This window comes from Limulus polyphemus, unplaced genomic scaffold (genome assembly GCF_000517525.1).
Source record: "Limulus polyphemus unplaced genomic scaffold, Limulus_polyphemus-2.1.2 Scaffold7722, whole genome shotgun sequence".
NCBI lineage: Eukaryota > Metazoa > Arthropoda > Merostomata > Xiphosura > Limulidae > Limulus > Limulus polyphemus.
In genome coordinates, this window is record NW_013673332.1 from 14,346 (window position 1) to 33,417 (window position 19,072).

At 31.8% G+C, this 19,072-nt stretch overlaps 1 protein-coding gene across 7 annotated transcripts in view; it reads left to right on the forward strand.

The window, feature by feature from the left end:
• Positions 1-17,357, forward strand: part of LOC106474819 (cyclic AMP-dependent transcription factor ATF-1-like) — a 29,975-nt gene extending 12,618 nt beyond the window's left edge. For 2 of the 7 annotated variants that reach the window (XM_022403118.1, XM_013935507.2), the window contains 8 exons: positions 2,402-2,441; positions 3,004-3,216; positions 4,568-4,744; positions 5,865-5,945; positions 7,478-7,781; positions 8,743-8,898; positions 10,214-10,385; positions 14,051-17,357. In XM_022403118.1, the coding sequence (XP_022258826.1) occupies positions 3,010-3,216; positions 4,568-4,744; positions 5,865-5,945; positions 7,478-7,781; positions 8,743-8,898; positions 10,214-10,385; positions 14,051-14,195 (1,242 nt within the window). In that variant the 5' untranslated portion in view covers positions 2,402-2,441; positions 3,004-3,009 and the 3' untranslated portion in view covers positions 14,196-17,357. The remainder of the gene's footprint in view (positions 1-2,401; positions 2,442-3,003; positions 3,217-4,567; positions 4,745-5,864; positions 5,946-7,477; positions 7,782-8,742; positions 8,899-10,213; positions 10,386-14,050) is intronic. The other 5 variants (XM_022403117.1, XM_022403119.1, XM_022403120.1 and 2 more) reach the window with 4 other exon arrangements.
• The last annotated feature ends 1,715 nt before the right edge of the window (positions 17,358-19,072 follow it).

A 19,072-nucleotide genomic window follows, 5' to 3' on the forward strand; every position in this document is an offset into this window, starting at 1 on the left:
TTTTTTTTTTTTTTTTAATTTTTGGTACGAACCGTGACATCAAGTTGACCTGTTCTGTGTACTTTATCATCACAATTTTGTGCTATACTGTTTGATACCGCCCTCTGTCACGTTTTGTTTAACTCTTTGTTCTCCAGGAAACACTATATTTATTACTGTGATTATTATTTGGTCTTTGTTTTGCTGTTAAAACTTCTCGTCTAACACTAGTATAGTATTTGAATTAAAAGTTTTAGAAATCATTTACGCATTGTTAAATGTGCCAGTCCCCCAACGCAGTTATTTTACGACACCGTGGTTAGAATTGAACATTTTCATAACACATAAACACGCGGAGACAATAAACCACATGATCTGCACTGAATAGTTGTCTGTGATGTTTGTCTCGGAGCTCATTAGGTGTGTTCTGGTAGAATACGGAACCTGTACCACAAGAACTATTATTATTTAGCTGACACCTAGCTATAACAAGGTGGCGAGATGTTGTAAATGTAATAACATTATGGTACAAATATGATCATTATCGTACATCTGGCAACATTGGACTCGGAATACTGTTTATATGTATGCAGTATTGGGTTTGTATTAAAAAAATAGCACACACACACACAAACACTGGGAGATCTATCTGCGTATCGCGCGCCATTTATTTCGCTGATCTCATGGGCGCAGCGTGTGTGTGTCAGTCATTATTCAGGCCTACTAAATACTGGCAGTCAGCAAGTACCGTGCTGCCTTAACGTCATACTTTTGTTTAACCTCGGTTTCATATAGTAAGTATTGAAACTTGAAACGTTGGTTCGATTGCTCTTCCATTTAAATTCGATCCCTGGGGACTTCACCTGAATTCGTATGTTAAATTTTATCGAAATTGATCCAGCCAGAGCCTTACGATTTGCGATTTGAAGACACCAGGCAGTCTTACAACTGTGCTTTATACATATATATATAATAATAATAATAAAAGGGTGTGTGTGTGTGATCGCCATAACTAGGAAAGAACTTAGAAACCTGATATTTTGCACCCATACTAAGTGGACCCTGGGGGTGTGCACCTGGGTATTATTACTTATCCACATACGCGTGCGCAAGAGCACCTTTTTAGAATATATTAACCTAATATCCCGAGGGAAGCGTGTACTTTCGCTAGTGTATATATATACATAATTTCTTTGTTAAAATAACTGAGTAACATTATAACTTAAGCCTGAATGACAGATTGTTAAAGGTTTGAGTAAAAATAATTATCTTCAACCATTTCAAAGATAAAGATCGTTTTTGAAGATATATATTAATGATTAGGGCAAATATTGACGATTCATGTCCTTAAGTCATCCAGTTATATTTAATATAGTTGTTGTTTTTGCAGTAAAATAATATCTCATATTTATTGAAATGTTGTACAATGATAGATATCGTGTATACTCATTTATTTATTACTCGTCCCCCGTTATGTGAGGGGTAAGTTTACGGGTTAAAACGGTAATATCCGGAGTTCGCTTTCCTGCAGTGATTATAGCACAAATAGCCCAGTGAATAGCTTTGTAAAACAAAAAAAAAAGCTTATGGCTATCAGAAACGTGTGCCTTCCAGTGGCACAGTGGTATGTCTGCAGACTTTCAATGCTAGAAACTGGGTTTTGATACCCATGGTGGGCAGAGCACAGATAGCCCATTGTGTAGCTTTGTGCTTAATTTCTAACAAAACAAATACAGTAAGTGCAAATATATTTGTCAGTTGCGCCATCTGTCATCAGTATTTCCAGTTAAAGATAATGTTTGCTCCTTTAACAACAAAAAGAGGTTAAGTGTTTTGGACATCACTAATGTTTATTTTTATGTGGTTATATACTAGTAATGAAAGATCTGTTTCAATAAATTGAATATTAATGGATTTTAATATTTTCTGAGTCTTTTCAACTTATGGTTATCGTCTGATAACTTGTGATATATTTAAGTTGAAAAGGTGCATATTTCAAATCCAATTAATTTTACTTTGTTAATGGTACTTTCATTGTTAGTGTGAGCTTCTGTAACTTTAATCAGGCGGTCACTCAAACTTGACAGTAGCACAACAATTTTTCTTTGTAGAGTACAATTTTTTCAGTTTTACTAAATTGAGGAGAAAAACCAGTACAGTTTCTAAATCTGAACGTTTTGAATTTTATGCACAGAAACAGGTAGAAACCAAAGTTTAATGGTCAGTAGAAAATAAAAATGTCTGGTGGCAGTGTATGTACTAGAAAAATTCACATTCCCCCACTCATCCTCATCATCTCATCTTTTCTTTTGTTCAGTTTTTCTAATCCTTGTCCATTTCTAGTGATAGCTTTGAAATAACATTGTTTTATTTTGTGAATGTTTGTTTTTGTTTTTTTCTTTTTGAAATAATTGTTTTTCAGAAAGTTTCTTGGCTTTTGAAATGAAAACTACAAAAAAAAGGTAACAAATTTTCAGTCATTTTTAGGAAAATTTAAATTTTTTAGTATTTTGTTCTTTTTTTATTTGAGTTTGAAACAAAAACAAATTTTGTCCTTGTCTCTTTTGTTTGTTTATTCTATGCTTCACAGGTGGAGTTTTGAAGTATTTTACTTTTAATCATTTTCTAAATGGTTACAGCACTGGTTTGATGCTGCCAGAACTTCAAATAATGTATGTAGCAGTTTGGACAGTCAGAGTATATTTTTGTAAAATGTTCAATACAATTTAAATTTCTTTACTGACAACCAGTGTAAGTAGATAAGTTATGACGTGAATGTACTACTTAATCTATACTAACTACCATTCTGTCACATAGACTGTCTTTTAGCTTTTGATATTTTTTTATTTAATTTTCATCCCTTCTTTTCAATATTATATTATTTATTCAACCTAGGAAAAATACAGTTTAAAAAAGATTATAAAACCATTGCCAATGTCCTCTGCACATTCTAAATAACATATATTAATAATAAATTGAGAATTTTATTAATCCTATAATCATTACTGTTTAACTTTGTTACAGAATGCCATGGATACTTTAGTAGAGGAACAGATTTCTGTTGCAGTGTCTTCCTCACAATCGGCCATTGATCGGGCCACAACATCCTCTAATCAGACTGGTCAAAATGGAACAGCTCAACCTACAGGAATACTTTCAGCCAGCTCCCTTGTCTCAGGAACACAGGTCAGAGGCAATGGAACAATACTGCTTATGCCACGTGCATCGGAGAAAAATGTGAGTACTTATATTGTTGATGGTTTATTTGATAAACTTTGATGTTTTTCTTCACACCAATCTTTGCAGCATGTTGAATAACAGAATTAGCAAGGTGATGGCTCAAACACGTCAGAGGCTCTAGAGTCAAACGTATTGTTTAGAAGATATCACCTGGTTTTCCAGGTATTGACAGATGACTCACAAATGTACTGTGAAGTAAAAAGTTGATAATTTATTACCAAAACGGTTAAACTGGAACAACTTGCAGTTCCACAGTCTAAAAGGACAATTCAGGGAAGATAATTTATTCTGGGAACTAACACAAATTATTTATATTAAATAATCATAATTCCAACCAGGTGGCATCCCATTTGAGTGTAAGATTTATCAAAACACGTGCTGATTTTTTAATCGTGAAAAACTGTGCTGTACCATATTTTAAAAGAAGTTACCAAATGGGGACAGCTTCCCTGTAATCAGACTGATTTTACAAAATATGTCTTGTTATCTTTTAAGTATTAACATGTCTTCAGAATTATAAAAAAGATTAAAACCAAATCTTTGTCAAAGTTAAACAAATTAAAATTGTGTTGTTGACTTTTTTTTATTAGTAGTGTCTGAATAACAAAATATCATTTAAATAAACTTTTGTATCACACTTTACTACTGTGTTTTTTGTTTAAGGATTAGCTAGTTTCTGTTTGAGAGGTTTGTTGCAGCTTGATCAAATTGCATGTCAATTAACAAAAAATTCTTTCCATCTGGTAGTGTTTTAGAGACATTAATAATTCAGTGATTTATTGTGATAGTATTATTATACTCTGTTGTCTAAGTGAACATACACTATATGTATGTGTGTGTGTGTGTACATATATACATGTATATATATATATATATATATACAGGGGTGGTGCCAGCTTATTCCTGGTGGGAGGGATGAAGCAAGCTAAAAAAAATGAAGAGGCTGCACTCTAAATCTTGTGGACACACATACTGTAATACTTAGGAAGTGAACTAATTTTAATACTGAGCATTATTCTTTAGTTGTAGGGGTTACAGAGAAGGTTAAGGCCCATTTTAGGTTTGCTTCGGCCCCAGCAAGCCCTACTTGCAGCTACCTTTCTGTATATTATGATTATATGTATTTATTTTGTTATCTTATATTTAGTTCACAGTATCATTGTAAAACAGCTGTAGGTAAAGTAGCTAGTCAATGCCATCCATCTCCAACTCTTGGGCTACTCTAGTCGAATAGTAGGATAGAGCATCACGTTATAAGCCCCCCCCCCCTGCATTTTTATGAAATATTATTCATTGTGAACCTAATGTTTTCTTCATAGGTATTATACTAACTTTAGTATTACACTAGATTGCCACAACGGTGTCTTCAACGACCCAGGCCATCGCTGTACCTCAACCTGGAGGTGCCGTTTCCATAGTGCACGTTTCTATCCCTAGTGGCACTCAACCAATGCACGTACAGTCTGTTATTCAACCTAACCAGCAGTCTGTAATACAAGCACCAGGAGGAACTGGACTACAGTCGGTAAGATTGACTATAAAAATATCTTTTTTACATACGTTACGTCAGCAGAGTATGTATGTATATATATATATATTATTGATAAAAGAAGTTATTATTAGAGAAATATTATAAACTGAAAGACATTTGGAAAGGGGAAGTAAAGGTACTTTAATTTAGATCAAATTATTAGATTTAGTCTGTTAGCAAGATCTTCAATATTACATAAAACTGTGGGCTAAGAACTTTCAAGCTTTTTGTCATTTAAAGAATATTTAAATATCTCAAACACTTACTCTTCTGAATTGTTAGGCAAGTTTCATAAGTTATGATAAAGTCATAGTGTAACCATAACTATTTTAATTTCACCAGTACATGCTTAATGTGATAGTTTTATCTAATTTTTGTGACAATTTGGCAAACATTCATTAATCAGGAATGTGGAATTAGTTTAATAACCGAGTCTTTTTGTGTTTATATAAAGCACATGAATGTAGCTAGATTAAAGCAAAGTTTATATAAAACACATGGATGTAGCTAGATGAAAGCAAAGTTTATATAAAGCACATGGATGTAGCTAGATGAAAGCAAAGTTTATATAAAACACATGGATGTAGCTAGATGAAAGCAAAGTTTATATAAAACACATGGATGTAGCTAGATGAAAGCAAAGTGTAGTTAGAATGTTTTTTATTTTCAATATTTAAAAAAAATTCAAGCTGTTTTGGTATGTTTCAAACTTCTGTTCCTATTCAAAAGTATCCATTCAATCATCAGGCTAAGCAAGTTGTACTGTGTTAAAACTAAACACACCAACTAGGGTGATATAATAGTGTTAAGGTTAAGGTATTGGCATTATATTTCAAAAGGAACAGAATTCAACAAGTGTGTATATTCTGCAGTTTTAGATACATCAAAATTTTATGTATATACATAATTTAGTGTATTCCTTCTAAGATTTTGAAATGGAAACATTTGAATATAATTGTAAGACATGATTGAGTTTTAGATATAATTATACTTACAAACAATGCATCTTGTCAGAATAAGATTTATAGTATTCGATCCCAATTTTCTATTGATGATACTAAAAATCTATTTTAATTGAGTTAAAATTAACTGTTATGGATATTTTCCATCATAGCTGGGAAAGAATGTGATCCTGTTAAACAAGGGATCAGTTATTCACAGTGCCGAGGGGGATGGAGGCGTCCATCCTGTTCAGGTAAATGTTTCTTGATTCACCAATATTTTTGGATATTAAAAGTGGCTAAGCTACAAGTACACATTAAAAAGTCAGGATTACAATAAAGTAGTGATATAAAACAACTTGTGAGGTTTTTAGTATCTTTTAAATATCAAGATTTATGTTACTATCACATCACACGATGTATTAAATGTTTCTTTTCTGTTAAAACATAAGATGTTTATCAGACCAACAATTTGTAAGATGAACTACATTTGAATTGAACATTTGATTTATGTTACTATCACATCACATGATGTATTAAATGTTTCTTATCTGTTAAAACATAAGATGTTTATCAGAAAAACAATTTGTAAGATGAACTACCTTTGAATTGAACAGTTTGTAAGCTGAACTACATTTTAATTAAACAATTGATTTATGTTACTATCACATCACATGATGTATTAAATGTTTCTTATCTGTTAAAACATAAGATGTTTATCAGAAAAACAATTTGTAAGATGAACTACATTTGAATTGAACAGTTTGTAAGCTGAACTACATTTTAATTAAACAATTTGTAAGTTGAATTACATTTGAATTAAACGTTTGTAAGCTGAACTACATTTTAATTAAACAGTTTATAAGCTGAACTACATTTTAATTTAACAGTTTGTAAGCTGAATTACATTTGAATTAAACAATTTGTAAGCTGAATTACATTTGAATTAAACAATTTGTAAGCTGAATTACATTTGAATTAAATAATTTGTAAGCTGAATTACATTTGAATTAAACAATTTGTAAGCTGAACTACATTTTAATTAAACAGTTTGTAAGCTGAATTACATTTGAATTAAACAACTTGTAAGCTGAACTACATTTTAATTGAACAATTTGTAATCATATTGTATACTTTTTTATATCAAAAAGTATTAGTAAACAAGGTTTGTATATGGCTTGTAATTTTAGCAATCCAATTTTAGAGTCCTGAAATACGTAAATTTTGTTTGAGTAGTCTGGAAAAAATTTGATCCAGTATTATTTAATATTTCCTTTAATAATAAATACTTATAACATCTATTTTTTATAAACTTGAATGAAAAGTGAGCTAATTGTATGGAAGAAATATCATATATTAGTAGATGAGTGTATGTTTTCGTGCAAGTTCTTGTTTTATGTATAATCTTATTTTGTTGAGTAAAATAAGATTATACAAAACCTGATTCAACCAATGTGTTGAATACATTGGTTGAATCAGGTTTTGTATAATCTTATTTTATTGAATACATTGGTTGAATCAGGTTTTATATAATCTTATTTTATTGAATACATTGGTTGAATCAGGTTTTGATACTTGTGGTGAGTATACCACAAATATCTGTAGTTTTGTGCTTAACAACATCCAAACCTTTAACAAATCAAAATATAAATTTCATATGAATATTATTTTGTATCACATGGGTGCTAGAGGCAGTTAAGTTAATATTTCTTGTTATCATTGTCAAGATCAAACCAACCCGTACTTGAATATAGATAATTATAGATTTGATGTTGTGATGTTGCAGCTCATCACAACAGCCAAGGGGGATGGTTGTGATGGCGATGGAATCACACTCGCATTAAGCACTGCAGAAGACGAATCGAGGAAGAGAAGAGAAATCCTTGCTAGGCGTCCTTCCTATCGTAAAATACTGAACGAACTTTCATCTACAGAACCTGTAGTTTCTCTTGGCACCAATGTTGAGGTGAAAGAAGAAAGTGGAACAGGAGGCGACAACATTCACGAGTCAGACACCAGCACGGCATTGGCATCAAACACTATCACAGTTGCAGGAACACAATATCACACTGCACAAGGTTTGTTGAAGGGTAAGTTACTTCAGGAGTGGGAGTAGAATAGGCTATTAATGTTTTATAATAATTGGGTAGGATATTAATGTAATTAGATAATCAGAACAAAATATTTGCTACTATTAATCCTATTTCCTTTCTAAATATCCCCCCACTGGCTCAGCTGCAAGTTTGAAGGCATATAATACTTGGTTTCATTACTCACGATGGGCACAGCACTGACATTCCTTTGTGTTCCTTTGTGCTTAACAACAAACAAAGAAATTTTTTGTAAATATCTGTAAAATAAAACGTGAAACTGGAAGGTTGCGTGTATCTTCGCATGTACCCAACAAACCTTCATGTCAAAATTGGTGAAGATCCATCCACAAAAATGGCCATAAAAACCGCAAAATGCAAAACTGAAAATTTGTTTGCATCCCTGTATGGATGTAATGAACCTCCATACCAATTTTGGTGAGGATCCACCCCCACCCTGCAAAGTAGTTACATGGACATACAACAGATAACAGACAGTACTATCATATTCATATAGATTCCAACTATTAACCTATACTTTTTTTAATGTAATATGAATTCCAAGTATTATACTGTAGTGTCATTAACATATTATGTATTCCAAGTATTATACTGTAGTGTCATTAACATATTATGTATTCCAAGCATTATCCTGTAGTGTTATTAACATATTATGTATTCCAAGCATAATCCAGTAGTGTCATTAACATATTATGTATTCCAAGTATTATACTGTAGTGTCATTAACATATTATGTATTCCAAGTATTATACTGTAGTGTCATTAACATATTATGTATTCCAAGCTGTTAATTAATGTTAAGAATATTCATGTCCTACACAAAGGGTTTTACTAATGTAATGGTATATGTTACAGAAAGTTTTAATTTCACAGCCAGTTAAGATATTAATGTAAGCATTATTACTTTAAACAATTGCCTAATTTGTTCTTGCACTTAAAGTAGTTCCAGCTTCAGCCATTCAGCTGGCCACGGGCTCACAGGATGGCACCCTCCAGGGATTGCAGACACTGACTATGACCAATGCTGGCACTGCAGCTACAGGGACCATTGTTCAATATGCTCAGGGTCAAGATGGCCAGCAGTTTTTGGTTCCAGGTAGAAAACACATTTTCTTCTTCTGTTTAACATTGTTGATGGTACTGTTGCACATAAAAGTTTTCTTCTTCTTCTTCTGCTTAACACTGTTGATGGTACTGTTGCACGTGAAAGATTTCTTCTTCTTCTGTTTAACATTGTTGATGGTACTGTTGCACGTGAAAGGTTTTCTTCTTCTTCTGTTTAACATTGTTGATGGTACTGTTGCACGTGAAAGGTTTTTTCTTCTTCTGTTTAACATTGTTGATGGTACTGTTGCACAGTGAAAGGTTTTTTCTTCTTCTGTTTAACATTGTTGATGGTACTGTTGCACATGAAAGGTTTTTTCTTCTTCTGTTTAACATTGATGATGCTACTGTTGCACATGTGTAAAAAAATAATTTTAAAACATTGAAAGATTTTTTAATAGCCATAGAAATGGGCCATATGATGTATAAATGGATGAACAACAGTTATAAAAGTATAAATCACATGCTTAATATTCTATTTTTTCATAATTATTCAAGATTGAAGTACAGTAGATTATTCTGATGAGAAAAATAGGCTATATTCAAAAGGTCCGGCCAGGCTGACTAGAAAACTCTAACATCTCCAAGGGCATTTTTTTACTGTGAATTGCTATAAAAACTGTGCACTGATAAACTATACCAAAGTACTGTTAGTTAGATATTACTATTTATACTTTAATCACATTTAGATAAAAATGTTTACCACATTAGTAATGTCTACATTTGTAATATGTTAGCTAAGTTTATATTAACATAACTAAAAGTAAAGAAACAGGCCTTGCTTCAGCTACTCTTACTTTGAGGGGGGGGGGGGTATTACAGTTATATTGACTCTTCTTAGAGTTTTTTTTTAAATTGATAATATGATTTTATTAAACCATTAGAGTGAAACTTGAGAGAACCCTAGCACCCCACTAGTGCCAGCCTTGTAAGGAACATCTTAGTCTGGTCAGTCTGCTTTAAGGGTCAATCTGACTAGTACAAGATTAACATAGGATATATTTCTTTTAAAGTTTGACTTGAAAATTAAAACTCTATAAAATACAGGATAACAAGAAAAGTTGCATCGTAATAACATTAGATTTTATTTGGTTTTAACTTTTAAAAAATGTAACTTGTATATTTGATCTAAAACAAACATGGCTAGAAAGACCAGGCAATGGCAAGTGCTTCAGTTTCATCTGTTGAAACATAATGATAAACTCGGATTTGCTTGAATATGCTTTGTTTTGGATTATATTTATATGTGTGTGTATAATTACATGTGCATGAGTATACTTTGATTTTTTCTCCCGAATGAAATCCAGTTACCTTGTCAGCTGCTGACCTTCAGGCCTATCAGATCAGGACAGCAGGAGTGACCACAAGCACTGGGCTCCCCCAAGGTGTTGTCATGACACCAGCTTCAACCATCCAAAATCCCCAACAGTTAGCAGAAGAGACGTCACGGCGAAGGGAACACAGACTTCTAAAAAATAGGTTACTATTTCATAAACTTTTAAAGTGACTTCTTTCAGAGGAATAAATTACCAGCTTTGACATTTTTTTTCTGATTTTTCTTGTTTCAGCTAGCAGAGAGTGATCTTAGTAAATCTGGTTATGTATTTTAATACTATTGTTAACTAACAAAGGGAATTCTAAGCAAGCAGTCTTGAGGGCTGTTGTTTCAGTGGAACTTTAGGCAGAGAAGATATAGTAGGTTTTAGAACATTCATAGACTTCAGCTGCCCGTTGAATGGAAAGGGACGATGTTTTGGCTTCTATAACAAGACCTTCTTCAGATCACTGTAGTTATTAAAAAGCTAAATGTGGCTTATAGTAAAACTCCAAACTGTGTAGTGACTAGCAGGTGTTGTCAGTAAGACTCCAGTGGTAAGCCTTGTTTAGAATTCTATGTTGATCCCACTTTATGATAATTTACATTGTGTAGTTAGACTTAGGCAAGCTTTGTCTGGAATTCTATGTTGATCCCACTTTATGATATGTTATACTGTGTAGTTAAGCTTAACCAAGCTTGTCTAGAAATTTATGTTGATCCCACTTTATGATATGTTATATTGTGTAGTTAGACTTAGCCAAGCTTTGTCTAGAATTCTATATTGATCTCACTTTATCATATGTTATTCTGTGTAGTTAGGCTTAGCCAAGGCCAGTTTATTCACACGCGTTGGCCTTGCTACATCTTTATGTTATGGTCCGACCAGTTTCAGATATTGACACAAGAACGTGGTTCTTTTCATTCAACAGGCAGCTACAGTCCACTTAAGTTCTCAAACCTACTATTCTTGAGGACTAGATTACTATAATTTAAAAATCTATCTCGCTGTTGACATCATTATTGTTCGAGGATTCTTGATTTGGGAAAACTATTATCAATAAAATACCAAAATCAAGGTTATTTTTCATGTCAGAATTATAACTTTGTTTCATTTAATAAATCATGATTAGTAACGTTCATGTAAATATCCCATTATAAATCTGTATCATGGTTAATTTTATCTGAAATAATCATTGTGTCACAAATACAGGATCAAAATTAGTTGAATGGTTGGGAAAAAAGGTTTATTTTTTAGAAGAACTAAGCTACTCCTTCAGTATAAATGCATCACTATAAAGCATGTAATGCATCACTATAAAGTATGTAATGCGTCACTATAAAGTATGTAATGCGTCACTATAAAGTATGTAGTGCATCACTATAAAGTATGTAATGCATCACTATAAAGTATGTAATGCGTCACTATAAAGCATGTAATGCGTCACTATAAAGTATGTAATGCGTCACTATAAAGCATGTAATGCGTCACTATAAAGTATGTAATGCATCACTATAAAGTATGTAATGCATCACCATAAAGTATGTAATGCGTCACTATAAAGTATGTAATGCGTCACTATAAAGCATGTAATGCGTCACTATAAAGTATGTAATGCATCACTATAAAGTATGTAATGCATCATTATAAAGTATGTAATGCATCACTATAAAGTATGTAATGCATCACTATAAAGTATGTAATGTACCACTATAAAGTATGTAATGTACCACTATAAAGTATGTAATGTGTCATTATAAAGTATGTAATGTACCACTATAAAGTATGTAATGTACCACTATAAAGTATGTAATGTGTCACTATAAAGTATGTAATGTACCACTATAAAGTATGTAATGCATCACTATAAAGTATGTAATGCGTCACTATAAAGTATGTAATGTACCACTATAAAGTATGTAATGCATCACTATAAAGTATGTAATGCTTCACTATAAAGTATGTAATGTACCACTATAAAGTATGTAATGTACCACTATAAAGTATGTAATGTACCACTATAAAGTATGTAATGCATCACTATAAAGTATGTAATGTACCACTATAAAGTATGTAATGCGTCACTATAAAGTATGTAATGCGTCACTATAAAGTATGTAATGTACCACTATAAAGTATGTAATGCAGTCACTATAAAGTATGTAATGCGTCACTATAAAGTATGTAATGTACCACTATAAAGTATGTAATGCATTACTTTAAAGTATGTAATGCATCACTATAAAGTATGTAATGCATCACTATAAAGTATGTAATGTACCACTATAAAGTATGTAATGTACCACTATAAAGTATGTAATGCATTACTTTAAAGTATGTAATGCATCACTATAAAGTATGTAATGTACCACTATAAAGTATGTAATGTACCACTATAAAGTATGTAATGCATTACTTTAAAGTATGTAATGCATCACTATAAAGTATGTAATTTACCACTATAAAGTATGTAATGCATTACTTTAAAGTATGTAATGCACCACTATAAAGTATGTAATGTACCACTATAAAGTATGTAATGCATTACTTTAAAGTATGTAATGCATCACTATAAAGTATGTAATGTACCACTATAAAGTATGTAATGCATTACTTTAAAGTGTGCATCAATAATGCATTACATACTTTAAAGTGATGTATTACTTTAAAGTATGTAATGCGTCAAATCTTTAAACACCTAGTCTTCTACTTGTCCTCCCTGTTGGTGATAATACGACCTTTCCTGTCATGCTGCTTTGACAGAGCTTAGCTGTGAGTCATAGCAAAATACATGCTTTATAAAAAATTATCATATGAGTTACATTTCTGTGAAAATGGTGAAAGTATCTATTTTGTTATAATTTATTAGGTTTACTATTTGTTTCATGGTGAACTAAAAGGATATAAATATTAAAGTTTCGGTGTTACTGTACTGTTTACTTGTTCATTATTAAGCAGGAAGCTACCCAATGGGTTATCTGTGCTCTGCCCACCATGTGTATAGAAACCAGATTTTTAATGTTATAAGCCCTCAGATTTAGCACTGAGCCACCAGGAACACCCTGTACTGTTTCATCCACCAATGTGAAACCAGAGATGAAATATGGCAACACTTCTTTTATGAAGTAATCAGTTGAAGTTACTACATATTTGGGTGTTTATGTTTGTGATATTTTTGAAACTAGGAAAGTATCAAAATATATATTTTTTTACTGTTTAAATATGAAGATAGAACTACATGCATATGAGATAAACATCAAGAATAGCATGCATTGATAACTGATATGAATCCAGTTTTGTATAGCTAGTTTAACTACTTATATTGTTCTGATAATCAAGCTCCCAGGTTGGACCGGACTTAAAAAAAACTTCATATACAAACTAACTCTTCTTTCAATAGTTTATATAAAGGATAAGGATTTTTGGTTTTTGAATTTCGTGCAAAGCTACTTGAGGGCTATCTGAGAGACAGCTGATAGTCAACACAACCCACTGCATACTTGTGGGATACTCTAATCTAGTAGTTAAATTTGAACATCACTCTTATAACAACTTTATGGCCCCAAAGTGTTTTTCTTTGACAGTAATGGGATACGAACAACGGAACCTTGGATTGACAGTTCGACACACTAACCACTGGGCCCAAGACTGAGGCAAACTAATACTTTCGTTTTTTCTCTGTTCTACAGTAGAAACACTAAGAATTTGTATTTTCAGTAAAACTAACATTCAATATACTCTTTCTAATTATTAGGTAGTTTTAACGAGTGCCACGATGAAATTATTAAGCTAAAAAATATATGACTATCAACTGTTGTTTTTGTACAGAGAAGCAGCAAAAGAATGTCGAAGGAAGAAGAAAGAATATATTAAGTGCCTGGAAAACAGAGTGGCTGTCCTCGAGAATCAGAATAAGGCCCTCATTGAAGAATTGAAATCTCTCAAGGAGTTGTATTGTCAGAAAAATGAATGAAGTTTCTTCCATCACCTTTAGCTGTGATTTAACCTGACCTCCTCCTTGCTCCTTTGGGCCTGTTAAATGTCCTGAGCCTGTGAAATTACTTACTACTTGACAAGAAGGTAGTTTGGAAGAATAAAATTCTGAATGAGAGATACTTTAGATATGTGAAATTTAAGGCTTATTATCTAGAAACCTAAAGTGTCACCTGTAAGTACCGTAAGAGGTTCAAAGATGTTGTTAAATAAGGAAAAAATTATATAATTCTGTGTTACTGTTATAAATTCTTGCTGTTTTATGTATCATCCCACCTTAAATGTTTTCCAGCGTGTTTATGTAAAATAACATAGTTAAGTTAATTTACTCTGCTTCTAAGAAATTGGAGTTCTATTTTTGCCTGATTTTAATGTTACGATTAATATCTTTTCTTGCTTTTTGTTTGAGAATATATGGAAGTTGAGTATGTTATATGTTAAAATGATTTTTACCCTAATCACATTCTTTACATTACATGTTGCCATGTCTGGTCCTGCTCTATCTGACAGCTTCCATCTTGACAATAACCATGCAACACAGTTTTCATTGTAAAAGTCTCCGTCATAAGGCTGTTATGCCCAAAGCACATTACTCCTCCCTGCAGCTTTCCATAATCCATCTGGTATACGAGGATGACAGTTTCGCAGTGCTCTAGTTGTCTTGCAACCCTTTACATATACCTATGTCTTTTAAGCAAACATGTTTTGTTACCACTTTTAAATTTATTTGTTTTTCATGCTACATTTAGCAGTTGTTGAATGATAGTTAGGGTTAGGCATACACTTACTCGAAGTGAAGGTGGGTAATTTTGTAATCTAGGAAATGTTTTTACATTTTCTGCTGAAATCTTTCATTGTATATATTAATGAAAGTAAGCAACAGTAACAATCTAATGATTAATTGGAACTTACTTTAGGTGAAAAATCTTGCAAGACAATTTTACAATTGAATGAGATATTTTTGTTAATATCTATTTAAGTTTTTACTATCCTGCTTCTCCAGTAAGAACTCGCATTTTCTTAAATAATGTTTCTAACTTTACTTATAAGTCAAAATCAAATGTTTCTTTAATAAACGATTATTTATTGCTCATATATAATAATTCTATTTAATGTTTTTCCTTTGCTTTCATTCTCGTATAATAGTTTAGAAGTCTATTTGACTGAATTAATAGAAATTTTATGAAAAGGCATTAAACTCTCATTTTTTTATTGTGTGAATTGTAGACACATAAGAAAAAAACAGATTGTCTTGTTATATTTGTCAACATAATTGCACTATAACTTAAACAACTAACGTTCTCTAGTGTTACTTGTTCGCATGCCGAACTTTGTTCTACTTTATGATATGGATTGTGTTTTCAATAAATATCCTGAGCTTAGGTCGAAGAAAGATTATCAGTGGAACTTGCTAGAAGATGTCATCGTCGTAGCTAATAAAAAATAACAGTCTTATTGGGTGGACTGAAAAGCTTACATAAATTATGGTATTGGCCTGCCCTACTCAGTTGGAAGCTTCTGATTTTGTAAGAAATGTTATCTTTGAAATGTAATTTGTAAAATTCTGAATAATACTTCTGTTATCAAGAATTCTGTGTTCTAAGTTAAGGTTAAGACACATTTCAGATACTGAGATTTAAATTTTGAAGTAAGTTGTATTTTTTGCTTTCTATCGTTTGAACTGATTTCATTATCATACAAAATGACAAACTCATTTAGTTTATGTGTGAAATGTCTTTCAGAAATTCACATGTAAGTACAACATTCACATGCATACAAATAGTGATGTAGGCTTTTCTTACCTTCTGTAACTTTGTGAGATGAACACAATAATCTGTTCTTTTCACTAGTATTATCAGTACATTTTTTTAGGCATTAGAAACAGCAAAATATCATTTTTAAACTCACCGCTAAAATGTTTTTGTTCATTGTGTGTCTTTGTTTCCGGAAGGATATTGCCTATGATAGTCTAAGGCTACAAAGCTTTTAAAATAGAATATCAAATACGCATAAAAGTATATATATTTTTTATACATAGAATAGAATGTGATTCAGGAGATCATGTAATATTGGTAAATGTTGTCAAATATTCAAAATCAGTTTAGTCCCGCATAAAGTTTAAAATTCAATACGAGTATTTCACTTTAAAATTATCTATATCTATATCATTGCTAGCAATTGCTAATTGAAACAATTCAACAGTAATTTTCCTAAAAATAGTGATGAATAAATATTAAACGTGCAGTCAACCCAATCCCTTGGATCAGAGCGTATATGCAAGATAATTATCTGGTGGGCTGTTTATAACCGTCTTTTGTCATTCCATGTGTTATTTCAATAACAAAAATTACACTACATTTTTTTTTAACCAAATGAAACTGACTGCAGTACATTGTAAGTAAAAAAATTTATAAGTTTTAATGCGACGAGTGTATCCAGCCCAATAGAGCACTGAGGTTCACCAAGTAACCATGGGGATTTTCTCCCCTGGATGCTGCCATTCCTTGTCATTTTATTGAGTGCAAGAAAAGACAGCTATCAAAGTGAGCACAGTTGTCGTTTCTATAAGAAGTGTCAAAGGGGATATATTCAATTCAGTTGATATTTATTTGATATGGTACAACAAAATCATACATATATATATAATACTAACATGAAACAAAATTATATTTGTATATAAACTAAACAACAACAGATATATGGTGAAACATGTACCTGTCTTTATGCGTCTTTTCCATTCTATCTTCAGTCAATGAAGGAAGTCCCATTTCTTTTTGTGAAAGTCCCTCACAAAAAAAGAAACATTTTTGCTCATAATAAGTTTTTGTCAGATTGACTATTCAGTACGTATAAAGACTGACGAAGCAATGTGAAATTTCAGGGAATTGCAGAGAAAATGAATCATTTTCTTTTATTGCACTCTTGAAAATAAACATTTGATATATAATTTTTTTCTATAATTATCCATTCAGGAGATACAGAGCATGATAGACCGAAGGACATTTGTCTATAGAGTGTTTAATTATGTAATTAAACTGTCATATGTAACAGCCATTCTGCCAAATACAAGACGTGAGCTTTTGAGGATAACAGTTAAACTACTGCTTGTAGCAACACTCGTTTGAAGAAATACACATTAAAATAGAGAACACTGAACAAGGGAAGAGTCTTTCAATGGAAAGAACGGTTTAAGTAGCATAACACAAACCTTCAGAATCCTTTTGAATCTTACAGCGATGTTGGAGTTTGGACTCAAAAGACGTAGTGTTTACGATTGTGTTGTACGTTTCTTTCAAGGGCTATACACATGTATAAATAGTAGAAGATAGTTTTTAAAAAAAACGTGTAAATTTGATAGGTATTTTCTACTCCAGCAGTGTAGTTTTGTAATTCAGATTAGTCTTGTTCTTTTCACTCTGTTTCCTATGCCACAAGTCATGGAGAGTTTTAATATCTTTTCTCTGTTTAATATTTTCATATGTGCATATGTCTAGAATTACTTAGAATTCCCAGGGTGAATGTGTATTGTAAATCAACAGTCTTCCCCCCCCCTCCCTCTTTAAGAATCCAGTTTTCTATGTTTTTTGTTTTTATTTTTACTTTATTCTTTGGGTAATTTTTTTAAGATATGAATTTAATTATAATTTTTTTGCTGATAGTTGATTGTTTTTCAGACTGACTGCTGGATGTGTTACCCAAATTCAAGGATTGTAATTTTTTGGTGATCTGTTTATATGTTGGAAGAATATATGATGAAATTGCTTCTGTAATATTTTGCCACTTTTATCCAACCATGCTTGGCTCCCCCCTTTTTGTTCCCTTTCAATCAGAATTAATGTAATATATGTTTTTAAATGTACATGTATGTTCAAAGACTGTGAAAAGTTTTTCTTTTTTTCGAAGAATCGGGATAATAAGTATTTCAGCATGATGAGTTTTTCATGAAAACTCATATTTTGTAACATATATTTTACTCATTATTTAAATAAAAATACGACAAAAAGTGTACCAGAAGTTATTATTATTGAATGTCAAGTCTATGATTGGTGCTAGAAGCTTGCCCAAATACACATTATCTGTACACAAATTATGTTATTGGTTTAAAGGTGCCATTATATCACACTGTCTTCTTTTAAGGCTATAAAATAATGCTTGGAGATTTATACACAAATTATGTTATTAGTTTAAAGGTGCCATTATATCACACTGTCTTCTTTTAAAACTATAAAATAACGCTTGGAGATTTATACACAAATTATGTTATTGGTTTAAAGGTGCCATTATATCACACTGTCTTCTTTTAAAGCTATAAAATAACGCTTGGAGATTTATACACAAATTATGTTATTGGTTTAAAGGTGCCATTATATCACACTGTGTTCTCTGAAGGCATAAATAATGCTTGGAGATGTATATATATATATATATATATATATTTTATATAAGGTATGTTTCTGTGTTTCTTGGCTCTTCACACCAGTGTGCATGACAGTCACTAGGAATTCTTTTCTTTATAGCTTTTGGTTACTGAATGTATAACATCAGTGTATGACAGTCACTAGGAAGTGTTTTCTTTATAGGTTTTGGTTACTGAATGTGTAACAGGAGTGTATATGACAATCAGTAAGAAGTGTTTTCTTTATAGGTTTTGGTTGCTGAATGTGTAACAGGAGTGTATATGACAATCAGTAAGAAGTGTTTTCTTTACAGGTTTTGGTTGCTGAATGTGTAACAGCAGTGTGTATGACAGTCACCAGAAAGTGTTTTCTTTATAGGTTTTTGGTACTGAGTGTGTAACAGCAGTGTGTATGACAGTCACCAGAAAGTGTTTTCTTTATAGGTTTTTGGTACTGAGTG